This window comes from Pelophylax lessonae, assembly GCF_965119305.1.
Source record: "Pelophylax lessonae genome assembly, chromosome: 2".
NCBI classification, from domain to species: domain Eukaryota; kingdom Metazoa; phylum Chordata; class Amphibia; order Anura; family Ranidae; genus Pelophylax; species Pelophylax lessonae.
The window spans coordinates 390,327,543-390,344,554 of record NC_138769.1 but is presented as its reverse complement, the minus strand read 5'-3'; the positions used below and the strand labels follow the sequence as shown (position 1 = coordinate 390,344,554).

Sequence of the window (17,012 nt, the reverse complement as noted above, 5' to 3'; positions counted from 1 at the left end):
GGGCTTTCTTGTGCATCATCTTTAGAAGAGGCTTCCTTCTGGGATGACAGCTATGCAGACCAATTTGATGCAGTGTGCGGCGTATGGTCTGAGCACTGACAGGCTGACCCCCCACCCCTTAAACCTCTACAGCAATGCTGGCAGCACTCATTCATCTGTTTTCCAAAGACAATCTCTGGATATGACGCGGAGCATGTGCGCTTAACTCCTTTGGTTGACCACAGCAAGGTCTGTTGTGAGTGGAACCTGTCCTGTTAAACCACTGTATGATCTTGGACATCGTGCTGCAGTTCATTTTCAGGGTCTTGGCAATCTTCTTATAGTCTAGGCCATCTTTATGTAGAGCAACAATTCTTTTTTTCAGATCTTCGGAGAGTTCTTTGCCATGAGGTGCCATGTTGAACTTCCAGTGACCAGTAAGAGAGATCACTTTTGTTGCCAGTGGTTTAGACATTAATGGCTGTGTGTTGAGTTATTTTGAGGGGACAGCAAATTTACACTGTTATACAAGCTATACACTCACTACGTTGTAGCAAAGTGTAATTTCTTCAGTGTTGTCACATGAAAAGATATACTAAAATATTTACAAAAATGTTAGGGGTGTACTCACTTTTGTGCGATACTGTGTATGTATGTATATATATATATATATATATATATATATACACACAAAAATATAGTTGGGCTTGAACATTTAGGTTAACAGTTGAAGTATTTCTATTTTCAATTTACACCACCTCTCTGGGTCAGTTGATAGCCTCCCACGGCTTCCAATGCCATCTCTACGCTGACGATACCCAAATCTATCTATCCACCCCTCAGCTCTCTCCCTCAGTCTCCTTACGTATAACTAATTTACTATCAGATATATCGGTCCGGATGTCTCACCACTTCCTCAAACGCAATCCATCCAAAACCGAGCTTCTAATTTTTCCTCCACCACGTGCCCCTTCCCCTTCCCCTGATTTCAATATCGATGGCATTACTATCAGCCCATCCCCGCATACCAAGGTCTTAGGTGTTGTCCTGGACTCTGAACTCTCCTTCAAACCCCACATCCAATTGCTGTCCAAATCTTGCCGCCTCAGCCTCCGCAATATCTCCAAAATACGCCCCTTTCTAATCAAAGACACAACAAAACTCCTAGTTCACTCCCTGGTCCTCTCGCACCTTGACTACTGCAATTCCCTTCTCATTGGCTTACCTCTACACAGGCTATCCCCCCTTCAATCCATCATGAATGCTGCCGCCAGACTCATCCACCTTACCAATCGCTCAGTGTCGGCTGCTCCTCTCTGTCAAGCCCTCCACTGGCTTCCGCTCACCCAACGAATTAAATTCAAAATACTTACAACATCTTACAAAGCAATCTACAGCTTAGCCCCTAGCTACATCACCAGCCTCGTCTCAAAATACCAACCTAATCGCTCTCTTCGTTCCGCTCAAAACCTCCTGCCCCCTCGTCACCTCCTCCCATGCTCGCCTCCAGGACTTTTCCAGAGCCTTTCCAATCCTATGGAACTCCTTACCCTTATCTGTCTGATTATCTCCTACTCTATTAGCTTTTAGGCGATCTCTGAAAACCCTCCTTTTCAGAGAAGCCTATCTTACCAACACCTAACAAATGTACCTCCATTTTCTCCATCAACCCATCCCCCACGTTTATTGCATTTTGTTTCACTTGACCCTCCCTTCTAGATTGTAAGCTCTAACGAGCAGGGCCCTCTAGTTCCTCCTGTTTTGAACTGTATTGTAACTGTATTGTCTTCCCTCACATTGTAAAACGCAGCGCAAACTGTTGGCTCTATATAAATCCTGTATAATAATATAATAATAATAAAGTAAATAATAAAGTAGCACTGCACTCTCTGTGGGGTTTTTACTATTTAGGTCTCCAGGCTGCAGATTTTGGCACTGCAAGCAGCCCTCGAACCATTAGAAGAATGTCAGCTGGTGGCACCTGGTACAGCAGGACTGTCCTCCAAGTGTCCAGAATCAGACATAAAAGCAAAGTGTAGGCCAAGCCAAAGGTAAGAGTCAAGGCCTCAGGTACTGACAAAACCCAGACAGCTAGTAACAGGCGAAGACCAGATGGCCATAGATGACCAAAGTCACTGTAGATAGGAAGCAGGAATAGAAAAAAGATTGAAGTTCCACGTGGCTGTTTTCATGCCTGAGCAGGGTAGTGAAACGTCAGTAAATTTCTGGACAGTTTGTAAAAAATCTATGTTTTTTACAACTGTCTGTAAATATCAGGGGCTGATAATTAAACTAAGATTGTCTTAGTTTATAATAGTTGTCATTTCTTAGGTTGTTAGTAAAAAATGTGCCCTGTTAATAAATTGTCCATGTTATGTCAGTAAAAAATGCTGCGAGAGGTTGGCAACACTGTACACGAGCAGCAGCGGAAAGATGGTTCCTAGCTACACATAGGACAAAGTATTACATGTACTTTGTTCAATGGGGGGGGGGGTTCAGAATAGTGCACAAACATTGTAATGATTGATTTTTTTAATACCAAAACAAATTTTTAATTTTGGAATATACTAGATTGACCTCCAACAAATAGAAATGAAAAAATATTATGTAATTTAGATATGTAAATTCGTGATTGTTTTGAGGGACAAACAATTGACAGTTTTAAAATACACAAAAACACAAATACATTTTACTTAATTTGTAAAAAATGTTATTTGCAACTTATGGTCTTACCTTTAAATAGGCTACCCTCCTTAAGTCCATCATGACTGCTGCTGCCAGACTAATCCACCTAACCAACCACTCAGTTTGCTACCTCACTCTACCAATCCCTCCATTGTCTACCACTCACCCAACAAATTCAATTCAAAATACTAACAACAAATTACAAAGCCATCCACAACTCTGCCTCCAACTTCATCACTATACTAGTCACAAAATACCAACCTAATCATTCTGTTCGTTCCTCCCAAGACCTGCTCTCTAGCTCCCTTGTCTCCTCCTCTTATGCTCGTCTTAAGAACTTTTACAGAGACTCTCCTATCCTCTGGAACTCCCTTCCCCAATGTGTAAAGCCATCTCCTAATCTGTCCACTTTTAGGAGATCCCTTAAAACTTGTCTCTTCGGGGAAGCCTATTCTGCCTTCAGCTAATAACCAAATCTTTTATTTTTCCCATCAGGTCATCTCTCACAATTATTACCTTTGGTTCCACCACCCCCTCTCTATAAGATTGTAAGCTCCCGGGAGCTGGGCCCTCCTAACCCTCTTGTATTGTTGCTGTATTGTCTCCCTTTATATTGTAATGTGCTGCGCAAGCTGTTGGCGCTATATAAATCCTGTACAATAATAATAATAAATTACCTGAGTAGTTACTGGATTCTGAGGACTCTCCCCTTTAGATTTGTTGTAAACATCACAACATTCACTGTTCTTTATAGTCTTTCGCCGAGTGCCTCCAAAGCACTCATTCTGTGTTCTCGTTGGGGCCTTCTGCGCTTCAACAAACACATTTCTAGAATCTGAAGCAATATTAGGGGGCACATAATGCAGTTGAGGGGGGGCAACAGCAGACCATCCAGCGTAAGATTTACTTGAAAATTGTGGGACTGTACTATCTACCTCATCAGTGCTTGTGTGAGGAAAACACTGTGTTGTTTCCCTTGTCTGGACATTTTCAGGCTGTTGAATTGTTTCTTCTTCTTCATGAAGAGCCATTATAGGTATTGGAAGAAACTTCTGAATGTACAATAGATTGTTCATAGTAGATCTTTGATGAGCCAGGATGGAAGTCAATCCATCCTCTATTCTTTGTGATGCCATCTGCCATGTGTCATCAGGTTCTGAGCTCTCATAATCAGTATCTTCCTCTAAATCTGAATTTAAACTTGTCTCATATGCATATTGTTGTGATGACGAAGAGCTGATAAAATCTTGCTTTTCAAAATCCTCAGAATTACTGAGACTTTTATTCTCTGGTAACCATATGTAATTGTCTTCTGTATTGGCCTCTTCTGTTATTTTATACAAGGTGTCTGTTTCCAACTCTGTTGAAAAAGTATTTTGTGTTGAATCATTCAGAAATATACTGGTTTTATGAGTTGGTTCTGATACAAACACATCTGCAAATCAGAGAATAAATAAGCAGATAAAAATTCAAACAAATCTGAACTGATTTATATTTTCCAAAGACTTCGTATACTAAATAAAAGTGGTTGTAGTTAATTATGCAATTAAGCAAACAGGAAAATAAAAACATTAAAATGGTCCTACTATTTTTCTGGTCATTGATGAGACAATACTACAGGAGTATGAGGAATGCAGAAATGTCCCCAAGCTGATATACAGTATCTCACAAAAGTGAGTACACCCCTCACATTTTTGTAAATATTTTATTATATCTTTTCATGTGACAACACTGAAGAAATGACACTTTGCTACAATGTAAAAACTGGATTTTTGACTTACCGTAAAATCCTTTTCTCTTAAGTTCATTGACGGACGCAGTTCTCTCTGAATAATATCAGTAGGGTTATACTGCCCCCTACAGGAGTAGGACACTAGGCAGAAAAATAGTTCTGGCTACGCCTATGGGCAGTCCCGAAGGGTACACCCTCTCTCTTCCTGCATAGGATGTCAGTTTTGTATCAAAGCAGTGTCAGAAAGTAACACCAACCTAACTCAAAAATAGAGGGGTGGGTACTGCGTCTGTCAATTAACTTAAAGCAGAGTTCCACCCAAAAGTGGAACTTCCGCATTAGGTAGTTCTAACCCCCTGACATGCCACGTTTGGCATGTCATTTTTTTTTGGGGCGGGGGGCGGGTACCTAGTTTTGACAGGTACCCGCTCCCACTTCCGCTCGGAGCGCCGCGGCGCCCTGAGCGGAAGTTCTCCTCTCCCCCTCCCTCCCTGCAATCTTCTGTGACATGTCAGAGGTCCCAGAAGATTGCCGGCCAATCACGACGCGTAGCGCAACTCGTGCATGCGCAGTGCGTACCCGGCTGTGAAGCTGCAAACTGTCACAGCCGGGAGCCCACACCAGTGATGACGGCGCCGCAAAGCAGAGAGGGAGAAGAGCGAGGCTTCGTGCGGCCAGGTGAGTGGGACAAGTGAGTGTGTTTTTAGGCTGGAACTCCACTTTAAGAGAAAAGGATTTTACGCTAAGTCAAAAATCCAGTTTTCTCTATCGTTCATTGACGGACGCTGTTCTCTCTGATTCATATCAGTAGGGACATTCCAAAGCAGTGCCATAAAATGAGGGGTGGGAACAGCAGAAAAGAGCAAGTGCCCAAGGCTAAACATAGCCGACCAGACAACAAAGGACTCATCAGAACAAAAGATGAGGCCCATCTGAAACAAACAGTAAACACACTCAAGGAAGGCCAAAAGCCCTCCAAACAGCAGCCAGCAAAAAACCTTGCGGCCAAAATGAGGCATCTGCAGATGCCAGCACATCCACCATATAAAACAGGGTAAAGGTGTGAACAAACGACCAGGTAGTCGTCTTGTAACCCGAAGCACAGATGCCTGTATGGCGAAAGGCCCAGGAAGCACTAGGCACCCGAGCAGAATGCGCTGAAACAGAGAAAGATAGGACCTGACCCTTAATTGAAGAAGCCTGCACCACCGACCGTCCGATCCATCTGGAAAGTCGCAGCAGACGCAGGCAGCCCTGTTCTCGGGCCATCTGTGAGCACAGAGAGCGAACCTGACTAACTGAAAGACTCCGTAGTTGCCAAGTACACCCTGAGTGCCTGAACTCTATCCAGAGAATGCAGCGCACAATCCGTAAGATGAGGGGGCTTAGGACACAAGATAGTAATACAATGCCCTCTTGCAAGTGAACACTAGAAACCACCTCCGGTAAGGAAGGACGGATCCGGACAAACTACCACTTGGCCCCATGAACCAAACATATAGGGAGAACGACAGGACAATGTCGTCACTATGCGTGCAGAGTAACAGCAACCAAGAAGGCCACCTTCTGCAATAAGGTAGGCAGGGGATACCCTCGATACTCGCAAAAGGAGGCCCTTGAAGAAGCGACTGCACCAAATAAAGGTCCCCAGTCGGTGATGGAGGGTGCACCGGAAGCACCAAGTGTCGCACCCCCTGGAAGAAGTTACGCACCAGGAAATGGGCGGCCAACGGCCTTTGGAAGAAAATTGGCAAAGCCGAAGCCTGACCCTTGACAGTATTCAAGGCCAACTCTTGATCAACTCCCCATGAAGGAAACCAAGATCCGGCCACCGAGTAAGAGTGAGGGGGAGCCACTTACACCACGCAATACTCGACTTTCTCAAATGATTAAAAAATCGTCCTAGAAAATGCTTCCCACGCTTTACACAGGGTGGGAATCACTGACAGACAATCCTCTGTCCTTCAACACCTGGCTTTCAACAAGCCAGCAACCGTAAAGCCGGATGGGAGATTGGGCCCGGAGAAAATAAACCCTCCCTGAGAGGAATTTTCCAAGGAGCATCAGCGGCAAGCCTGACCAGGTCGGCGTACCAAGTCCGGCGAGGCCACAAGAAATCCCTTCCGCCACGATCATGCGAAGGATTCTTGGCAGCAACCAGAGAGGAGGAAAGGCAGACACCAGCTGATACTGACCTTGGCCCATCTGTGAGCACCCTTACACAACCATGCCGGCGTCAGCCATGCGCAGGTGACCGTGCCAAACTTCTCAGCATCCTTCATGTTGAACCTAGCGAATGTTCTTGCCAATGACAGAACCCATGGTGCCAACACTGCACCCGCCAGAGGGTCCCGGGAAGCGGGCCACAACCTCTGCACTATCCTGTGGCCAACAGCACCATGCCTGGAGTGAACCCAATGACGGCACAACTGCTGGAACAGCTCCGGATAAAGGGACCATTCCCCTGCATCCAAGGCCTGTCGACTGAGGCAATCCGCCTGCCACTTTTTTCACACCTGGAAAGGGAACAGCAGAGAGAGCCGGAACAAGGCACTCTGCCCAATGAAGAATGGTCACTCCCAAGGCCGCAAGGACACCCTTGGTGCCCCCTTGGTGAAGACATAAGCCACGGTCTAGGCGTAGTCGATTAAAAGTGCACCGGACAGCTGCAGGTGCCCAATCCAGTGAACTAGGCAAAGCCGGATCGCTGTCAGCTCCAGGACAGTAATCGGTAACCTGGATCCTCCAGGGACCATACTCCCGAAGCAGAGTCTGCTGAGGACTCCACCCCACCCGGACAGACTTGCATCCGTGGTGAAAATTGTCCAGTAAAAAGGGGAGGAAGGATTCAAGAACAAGACTCCCTGGTCACCCGGCTCAGCCGGATCCCGAAAATCCAGACAGTTTGGATTCTAGTCCCATTTGAGAAGGATTGCTGTCTGGGGGAAACCCCGAGAGGGATTGAGCAAAAGGGACCGTCTTCAAAGACAACACCAGCAGTGCCAGATCTCGCATGCAGGCACGAAGGTACGACTATATGCGGGACAGCAACAGCTGACCCGCAGTCTGAAGTTCCAAGAGGTTCTTCCCCCGAGGGAGAAACACCCTGACTGAGGAGGAGTGAAGACCCTAGTAGCAGAAGCGAGACCAAGGGGTAACGCTACAAGCCGATAGAAATCCTTCCCCATGACAAAAAATAGAGAACCCGTAGGTGTCCCGAACATAATGGGATGTGAAGGTAGGCAGCTACTGTAGATGTCTATGGAGGCCAGGAATCCCCCTGATGTAGGGAAGCCACCATTGTGCGAACCGATACCAACTTGAATTGTTGATCCGCACAGAACCATCCAAAGGGCCAGTAGGTCCAGCTTGTTGAACAAGAGCCTGAACTGCCCCACAGAGCGCCTGTAAGCGATCCGGGGACAGCCGTACATTGGAAGGGAAAAACTCACCAGAAAAAAATTGATCAAAACTCGATCTTGCAACCGGACCGCATGACCTCCTGAACTCAGCTGCCTGGGATCCGGGCCAGTCGCAGGTCCGAGAATCGATAAGGACAACCCCCCCACCCCCTAGATGGGTGAGGGCGCACCTTCAGGCCGAGTAGGCCTTGTCCACAGGCCTGGAAAAACACTGATCTCTTGTTTGCCAGACCAGGGTCATTTGGAACCACCAGAGGAAGTCTTGAAGGAGTTTGCCACATCGACAGTTAATGAGAGACGAAGAAACTGTTTATGAGCCGAAAGGTAGGAACCCCGTCTGCGACGCAGGCCCTTACCCTTGTTAGCCTGTGGAAGAAAAGCACTCTTCCCCCTGTGAGACCTCTATATGACGTCATCCAGGGCAGCGCCAGACAGGCGATCCCCCTGAAAAGGAGCCTCGTCCAGTGCGGCATCGCAAACGAATTGCAGCCCCTGCGCCAGCTGGTCCAACATCTCCCCCAGGGCAAGAGGGACTTGCCCCACACCAAGTCGCAGCGTTGGAACTCCGCCCATCAGGCAGAGTCTGCGTGCAAGGGCAATCATGAGCACTGTTCCCAGTGCAGACTACGCCAAGGAGTAGAGATCGCGGGCCACAGCCCACGCCATCCTAACCCCACAGCCTAAGAGAACAGGGATTCTTCTACCGGAACTACGGTAGTCCTTTTCAGCCTAGAGACCGTACGTCCACCAAAGGCAGAACAGTCCTCTGTACCAGAGGCTCCCCAAAAGAGTAATGTCTAGCAGCCGCTTAGACACCCCAGGGGAACCTCTCAGACGGTCCCATCCTACATAAGCATGCTAGCAAAAATAAACTGCTCCTTATGGCATGCGAGTGCCAGATGCTACCCGCACCCCAGGCGCAGCCACCGCTGCTTCCTCCAAATTGCAGGGTGTCACGCGCCGAAAACAGCCATGGCATCCACCAGCACTCGTATCAAGCATGTCAGGGGAGGTAGAAATGTCCGTCTCATCATCCGAGGAGACAGGGCGCGAGGTAACAGACCCGGCAGGGAGGCCCATGTCTGCGGCGGCTGAATCAGACTCAGAATCCGAGACATCAGATGAGGCAGGAGTAGTTGGAGAAAAATTTTCAGCGCACCTCCCACCTCCACCCGGGCCAAAATGCTTCCCGAATTGCCAAAAAGGCATCGACGGACAGTGGAGATCCGGAAGGTTCTGCGGCCTCCGTGAGGGGGGTCAGGTAGGAACCAATGGCCTGCCGGGTTCATACTCAACCAGAGGAACTCGCCAGCAAAAATTTCAAAAAAATTACAAAAATTAAATTTTTTTTTTCAAAGAAGCGGCCCCACAGTGCTACAGAGCCCCCCCGGGGTTAGGCGCGCGCTAATGAACCCCCACAGAGAGGGAGACACTACTCTCATGACTCAACTGTTCCCAGTACAGCAATCAGATTAGGAGGGCCTCAGCGGTGGCCCAAAAGAAGTAAGTGAGCCAAATAGGAAAGCTGCGACATAAGTCTGGACCCTGTCGTGTGCGTCCTGGCGAGGCGTTTAACTCGCGGGGCCAGTCCCCGTCCAGTAGGACTATGTCGCGGCCGACCCAGCGCAGAGCTAAGGTCTGCAAATGCTCGCTGGCCAGACTGTGGTAATCACTGGATATAGGGATTCAGCCCGTCGCCCAGCCTGGCATAATTGCTTGAAGATCTCACAGGAAAAAAAGTTCCTGGAGAAAAAAGGCTAGCTAACAAATAATACTTTTATGCCAGGACCAAAGATCCCAGCAAGGAGCTAGGTCCTTACTCCTGACTAGGCAGATTAAAACTGACATCCTATGCAGGAAGAGAGAAGGTGTACCCTCCGGGACTGCCCATAGGCGTAGCAAAAACTTTTTTCTGCCTAGTGTCCTACTCCTGTACAAAAGTGAGTACACCCCTAAGTGACAATGTTCAAATTGGGCACAATTAGCCATTTTCCCTCCCTGATGTCATGTGACTCATTAGTGTTACAAGGTCTCAGGTGTGAATGGGGAGCAGGTGTGTTAAATTTGGTGTTATTGCTCTCACTCTCTCATACTGGTCACTGGAAGTTCAACATGGCACCTAATGGCAAAGAAAAAAAAAAAAAGAATTGTTGCTCTACATAAAATGGCCTAGGATATAAAAATATTGCCAAGACCCTGAAACTGAGCTTCAACACTGTGGCCAAGACCACACAGTGGTTTTACAGGACAGGTTCCACTCAGAACAGGCCTCGCGATGGTCAACCAAAGAAGTTGAGTGCACATGCTCGGCGTCATATACAGAGGTTGTCTTTGGGAAATAGACGTATGAGTGCTTCCAGCATTGCTGCAGAGGTTGAAGGGGTGGGGGGATCAGCCTGTCAGTGCTCAGACCATACACCGCACACTGCAGCAAATTGGTCTGCATGGCTGTCATCCCAGAAGGAAGCCTCTTCTAAAGATGATGCACAAGAAAGCCCGCAAACAGTTTGCTGAGGACAAGCAGACTAAGGACATGGATTATTGGAACCATGTCCTGTGGTCTGATGAGACCAAGATAAACATATTTGGTTTAGATGGTGTCAAGCATGAGGAGTGCAAAGGCAAGTGTGTACTACCTACAGTCAATCATGGAGTATCATGGTCCGGGGCTGCATGAGTGCTGCCGGCACTGGGGAGCTACAGTTCTTGAGGGAACCATGAATGCCAACATGTACTGTGACATACTGAAGCAGAGCAGGATCCCCTCCCTTCGGAGCCTGGGTAGTATTCCAACGTGATAACGACCCCAAACACACCTCCAAGACGACCACTGCCCTTCTAAAGAAGCTGAGGGTAAAGGTGATGGACTGGCCAAGCATGCCTCCAGACCTAAATCCTATTGAGCAATAGACAATAATGGCTGTGTGTTGAGTTATTTTGAGGGGACAGCAAATTTACACTTATACAAGCTTTATGCCCCGTACACACGAACGATCGGCCGTCTTTTGTCCCCGGGCTGTTGTGTCTGTTGAAAAGTGCAAAAGACTGCACAAGAATTTTGTCCGCCGACTACAGCCTACTGCAGAAGTGATGTCATGTGATGGTTAACTTTCCCTGTGTTTTTTCTTTTCTGAGCATGCCCAGTCTTGCAAATCTGCTGTCTGTCGGCCGAATTCTGTATTGACTGGCGAACAATCGGCCGCTCTGGTGTCGGCATACAAAAATTTTAATGCTTGCACGACAGATTCTTTTCGCCCGAAAGTGCGCTGTCGGTTGTCGGAAGCATCATACTAACAAGCCGAAAATCGGCCGATCGGTCGTCGGCCGAATCTTTTCGGTCGACAATCTGCACGTGTGTACGAGGCATTACACTCACTACTTTACATTGTAGCAAAGTGTAATTTCTTCAGTGTTGTCACATGAAAAGATATAATAACATTTTTACAAAAATGTGAAGGGTGTACTCACTTTTGTGAGATACTGTATACCAGCTTGGATGCAGAACTGATACTATCATAGAGACTGCTGTAGAATTATCAAAACAGGGCATACATACAGTCATGGTAAAATTGCTTGTACTTTACAGCCAAGCAAAGGATACTCTGATCTGTCAGAAAACATGTACCAAATCAGTTAGGGGTGCACACTGATTATTCCTTAGCAAACATTCAAAATTTTATTACATTGTGATTCCACTTCATAATTATTCTCTAATTAGTATTATATGCATGTTTATGGTTTTCCCCAGCCTGCATTTATGTGAACATTTTCATTGTTAGTACTACCTGTGTACCTATGAATACCGGGGGTGTATGTGCTTTAATGTACCTTTTGAGTTGGTAACTGGAGGCAGAAATTGGTGTGTGACAGAATACAGGTTTACTATGGGTTATCTACTACTGAAAGTGATTCAATAGCTGTGTGTTTTTGCATAGCTTCCAACTGTCTCTGATTTCTAGGGACAGTCACTCATTTGGAAAAAAAAGTCCCTTTGTCCCCTTTTCCTCCTCATTTGTCCCTCATTTTGGTCTGATCTATATAGTTGTATATAAAATGCACTACTATCTATCTAACAAAAAGTGTTTTACAGTGCTTAAACTTTCATCCAATTTCTAAATTGCTGCATTTGTAAATTCCAAAAGCCAGTTTAAAGGAATAGTAGTAGTAAAAAAGCACTTGTGGGTTTAACCAATATTTTTTTTTTTTGTACAATTCGCCTTTAAGGGGGATACGGCAGGATATGTCCTATGCCTACAGACTTTTGCTAATAGGTGTCCCTCATTCCCATCTCAGAAAGTTGGGAGACATGGTTTTTGGACATATTTCACTACTACTACAGAGAGTGGCAGAGAGTGGGAATAAGCAGTGTGGGCTAGGAAGCATATCTCATTGGTGATGCTATGGATAGTGGGTGGTAAACTGTGTGTGATGGGACATTACATTGATGATATTGTTATTAGGGACTAGCCTGTGGTTTTTGGGAGGCAATTGTAAGTCCTCCTAACTCCCCCTTTCACATTTTAATAATTCTAAAGTGATTTCGCCTTATGTTCCTGCAGTCTCCCCCCACCTGAATTTCCCTTCCCTAGCATTCAGAAATAATGAGTGACTTGAAAATGATAGTGCTAAAGATTAGCTAAAATAATAAGGGGAATGACTAGATACCAGAGAACCAATATTCTATTTAGTGCTTTTTGCTCCATTACTGATGTCTCCACTGGGTATATCTATCTATGCAACGTGGCGTTGGAAATGTACATGGAGGAAAGATATGTACAAAAGAGAGTAAGATTTACATCAGAATATTTATTACACTATGAATGCAACAATCTATGCTTTTTCTACCATATCATCATAACAATAATTTCATATCATGCATTCTGGATTACTGCTTCTAAGCCAATTCTGTTTTTACAAATTATCTTTTTCATGATAAATTAATCCAACATTTATCAGCCTAAAAAATATGAACATACCAACGGGACAATGTTGCTGTGCATACTGTTTACTATCAGCTCCTACTCTCTCTGTATTAACACTCCTTAAAATATGTGTTGGTCCATCAGCTGTATCCTAAAAAAGATGAAGTAGCATTGTTGATCATATTTTTTCCAAGGGCAAGTTAAGAACCAAAAGACCATTCAAACTGAACTGCCAAAAAATCATATAGAAAAATATAATAGATTAGAAGATTGTTAAGTCAGAACTTGAAAATACAATACAATGAAACAAATAAAAGAGCTACTAATAGCATTTAGGTATCTTTCTACAGTTTGTGATAATATAGAATATTACACTGCAAATGCTTTATGGGGAACCATATATTTTCGTATTTATTTATCCCCCACCCCTACTGGACAGCAGCAGCATTCGCTTAATGCTGCTTTCTTGTTGTTAGGCAGCAGGTCAGCTCCACATGTCTAGTCTTTGCTCCCATTTGTGGTCAAATATGTGCACCCTATTTGAATGCCAAAAGTACAGGGCTCAGGGCCTGTCATAGTACTGTCTACACAGGCTGTGTGCTCTACACTGTGAGCCTTGAACCTGACCAGAGTAAATTTGCATCAAACACTGCCTTGCCCTGAATTAAACTTCGCCTGCCTGTGGGCTAGGTGCAGCGTTGTGCGGAGGGCAGTGAGCACATATAGTCCATGTTTGGCAATAGCAATATATTGTAGAAAGGTTCAGCAAGTACAAACAGGCCCAGAGGGCAGACACACCTGTCCAGATCCACTTACAGCTATAACATCAGCGGAACAGTGGTTTAAAAATTGCAAGATGCCAACAGCATTTACCACCAGGAGCAGATTGTGACCTGGCTGGTCCACACCCAAAGGGGAGGCTTCCTAGAAGAGGTAGACGTACTCCCTGCACTATTCCTACTCCCCTGAAACCGTTCTCTAACTCTAAGCACTGTTCCTGACAGACAGGGGATCTGTCCCTACATTCGCAAAAAGAGCACCAAGACCAGGAAATGGAGTCTTAAATCGACTCTGCGGAACCCAAGACGGCTGCCAAAGTCACATGGGGCCCAGAATCCAATTGGATAGCTATCAACCGTGACTAAGGAAACAAGTTCCTCTCAACTTCATCCCCCATCTGCATTTTTGCTGCGGTCGAGCATCACCTGCAATGGAGAATATAAACTGCACCTACCTACACTCCTCCCCTTTGACAGATGCTGTCCTCGGCATCGCAACACAGTAAAGAACAACATATAACTACACAAAACATAATTAGGACGATGCCAAAATCATTTCTAACAACATAATTAGAGTACTTTGCAGGGAGGTGCCCGTGGTTAGACTGCATTGGGTGGCAAACCTCACTGTCCTCTGTGAGGTTGCCTTTAGAGTATTCATCTTTTGCTTGTGATTCTGGAGCCTTGGGCGTTATCGGGTCAACAGGGCAAGCTACACTCCCTTCACCAGACCCGGAGGCTGATTTCTTGGAAGAATCCAGGCTGTCAGCAGGACTGGAAATCTTCAGGAGTGGTGCTTCGGGACTGTCTATAGCGGAGTTAATGGTGTTTTCTTCTTCAGGATCAACAGAGGCCAGATGCTTGGGTTCATTGGGAGGCAGATACCATTGAAAGGGAATTCCTCTACAAGCAGAATATGCACAGGGTCATTGTCCCTTTGCCAAGTTTGGTTTGGTGAAACCATCCCCACTCATTACGCAAGGCCTCAGCATGCTGCGGTGGAGCCTTTTTTTGTTTCAGGGCACTGTGAGACCATGTTGTACACTGGGATCAGTAGAAAAGGTTGATTCTCTACCCAATATCGGGTGTGCTCCCACCTGGGCTCCAATTTGCTGATTCTTTCATATTTCTGATTCTTTACCAACACCCAGTCCCCTGGTCCCGACGGCAGTTCGTCTATGATGGCACCCTCAGCCAAGTCTTTATGATCCACCAGTTCTAGTGTTGGCAGGGTGACCCACCTCTGTTCTAGTGCCCACAGTTTGGCCGTTTCAAAGTAGACAAGGGAGTTATCGTAGACAAGGGAGTTATCGTCTCTGTTTCTGCTCCCATGAGGTATTCCACAAACAAGAACTGTAATTGTGGGAATTTCATTCTGTGTGCCGCAGGCTGTGGATGGCCCCCAGGCCTTTTAAGCACCTTGCAATACACTCAAAAGGGTTCAAGTAATCAGCGTAGGCCAACATAGGCACCAGGTTTTGTTTCAGAACTTCAAAGGCCAGCTGTTGTAACTTCTGCCATTGGGATTGGATGGGGGGGAGGGAGCCCCCCTTTTCTCTGCATAGGTTGGCTGCTCAACATCTGGGTGAGAAATGCGGCAATATGCACAAACTTGGGGATGAACCGCTGATAACAGCCCACCAGTCCCAACTACAAGAGCGTAGCTTGATGATAGTTTTTGGGGGAAGCCGCTCCTGTACTGCCTGGACCTTGGCTGGATCTGGGGAAACCATCATAGCCTCCACAGCATGCCCCAGGTATTGGATCTTGTGATGCTTTAGGCAGCATTTATTGAGCTTCAATGTTAACCAGTATTGGGCCAGACGTGTGAACATCTGCTTCAGGTGTTGGATGTGATCCTAAAATGATTTGGAGAAAATAATGATGTCATCAACATAGACCAGCACAGTCTTAAAGCTGTAATCCCCAAAACACCTTTCCATTAACTGTTGGAAAGAACTGGGGCATTGCTCAGCCTGAAGGGCATATGATTAAACTCAAATAGCCCCAGGGGTGTGATAAAAGCAGTTTTCTATCTCATTCCCTCATTGGGATTTACCAGTAGCCGCTCACCAGGTCGAGCGTAGAGAAGTATTGAGCTTGGTTCAGTGCCATGAGTGACTCCTCCACTCTGGGTAGGGAGTAGGCATTCCTCTTGCGATAGTCCACACAGAGCCGTGGGCTACCAATCTTTCTTTTGTACTAAGACAGGGGCACCCCATGGGCTGTGGCTTAGGGATCAACCGATATTGGTTTTTCGTTGCCGATACTGATACCGATATTTTGACCATTGCATATCGGTATCGGCCGATATTTTGAACATGTAAAGTTTTGCAAAATAAACACAATTTTCGACACAAATCTTTGAACCTACCTTTGGTGGGTGGCTGGCACCCTGTGGTGGGTGGCTGGTTGGCACCCTTTGGTGGGTGGCTGGCTGACTGGCACCCTGTGGTATGTGGCTGGCTGGCACCCTTTGGTGGGTTGCTGGCTGGCACCCTGTGGTGGGTGGCTGGCACCCTTTGGTGGGTGGCTGGCTGGCACCCTGTGGTGGGTGGCTGGCACCCTGTGGTGAGTGGCTGGCCGGCACCCTTTGGTGGCTGGCTGGCACCATTTGGTGGGTGGCTGGCACCCTGTGGTGGCTGGCTGGCTGGCACCCTGTGTGGTGGGTGGCTGGCTGGTACAGGCCCAGGGCCTGTGGCTGGCTAGCTGGTACAGGCAGGGCCTGTGGCTGGCTGGTACAGGCCTATGGGTGTGTGGGTGGCTGGCTGGCACCGAGCAGCTGTGGGTGGGTGTATGTATGTGGCAGCTGTGTTAAACACACAGTGTGCACTGTATGCTCACTGTCCCGAGACTCCCCGACTCCAGACGAGGCTGAGGGAGGCGGCCTAAGGCCAAAGCTGTCCCAGTGCGCGGAGGTGCGTGGCACAACATACGCAATGACGTCACAACAATATCGGCAATATCGGTAACCTCCGGGGCCGATTCCGATATATCGGGGAAAGTTCATATCAGTCCTCGATATATCGGCCTTGCCGATAATCGGTCGATCCCTACTGTGGCTCTGCCAGGTTACCCCAGTCTGTAGCATGTTACAGATCAAAACCTTGACAGCTGAATGTCAGGGAAAAGGGAAAAAAAAAGAATTGCAGGCAAAAAAAAAAAATGTGTGAAAGGAAAAAACGGCCTGGAGTCCTCCCCCAGGTCCATACCAGGCCCTTCAGGTCTGGAGAATAGATTTGGAGGGGACACCCCCCCCCCCCATGCCAAAATTAAAAGAAAAAAAAAAGCGTGGGGTCCCCCCAAGATCCATACCAGTCCCTTATCTGAGCATGCAGCCCGGCAGGTCAAGAAAGGGAGGGGTTGAGCGAGTGCCCCCCCCCCCTCCTGAACCATACCAGGCCACATGCCCTCAACATGGGGGTGGGGTGGCCCACCCCAAAGCCCCTTTCCCTATATTGATGGGGAAAAGTGCCGCTTCCCCAAAACCCTG

At 46.8% G+C, this 17,012-nt stretch overlaps 1 protein-coding gene across 1 annotated transcript in view; it reads right to left on the bottom strand.

Moving 5' to 3' along the window:
- TEX14 (testis expressed 14, intercellular bridge forming factor) overlaps positions 1–17,012 on the bottom strand; it is a gene marked incomplete at both ends in the record, with an annotated part of 675,561 nt that overhangs the window by 269,400 nt on the left and 389,149 nt on the right. The window contains 2 exons of the mRNA XM_082248092.1: positions 3,342–4,099; positions 12,795–12,891. Coding sequence (XP_082104218.1) covers positions 3,342–4,099; positions 12,795–12,891 — 855 coding nt within the window. The remainder of the gene's footprint in view (positions 1–3,341; positions 4,100–12,794; positions 12,892–17,012) is intronic.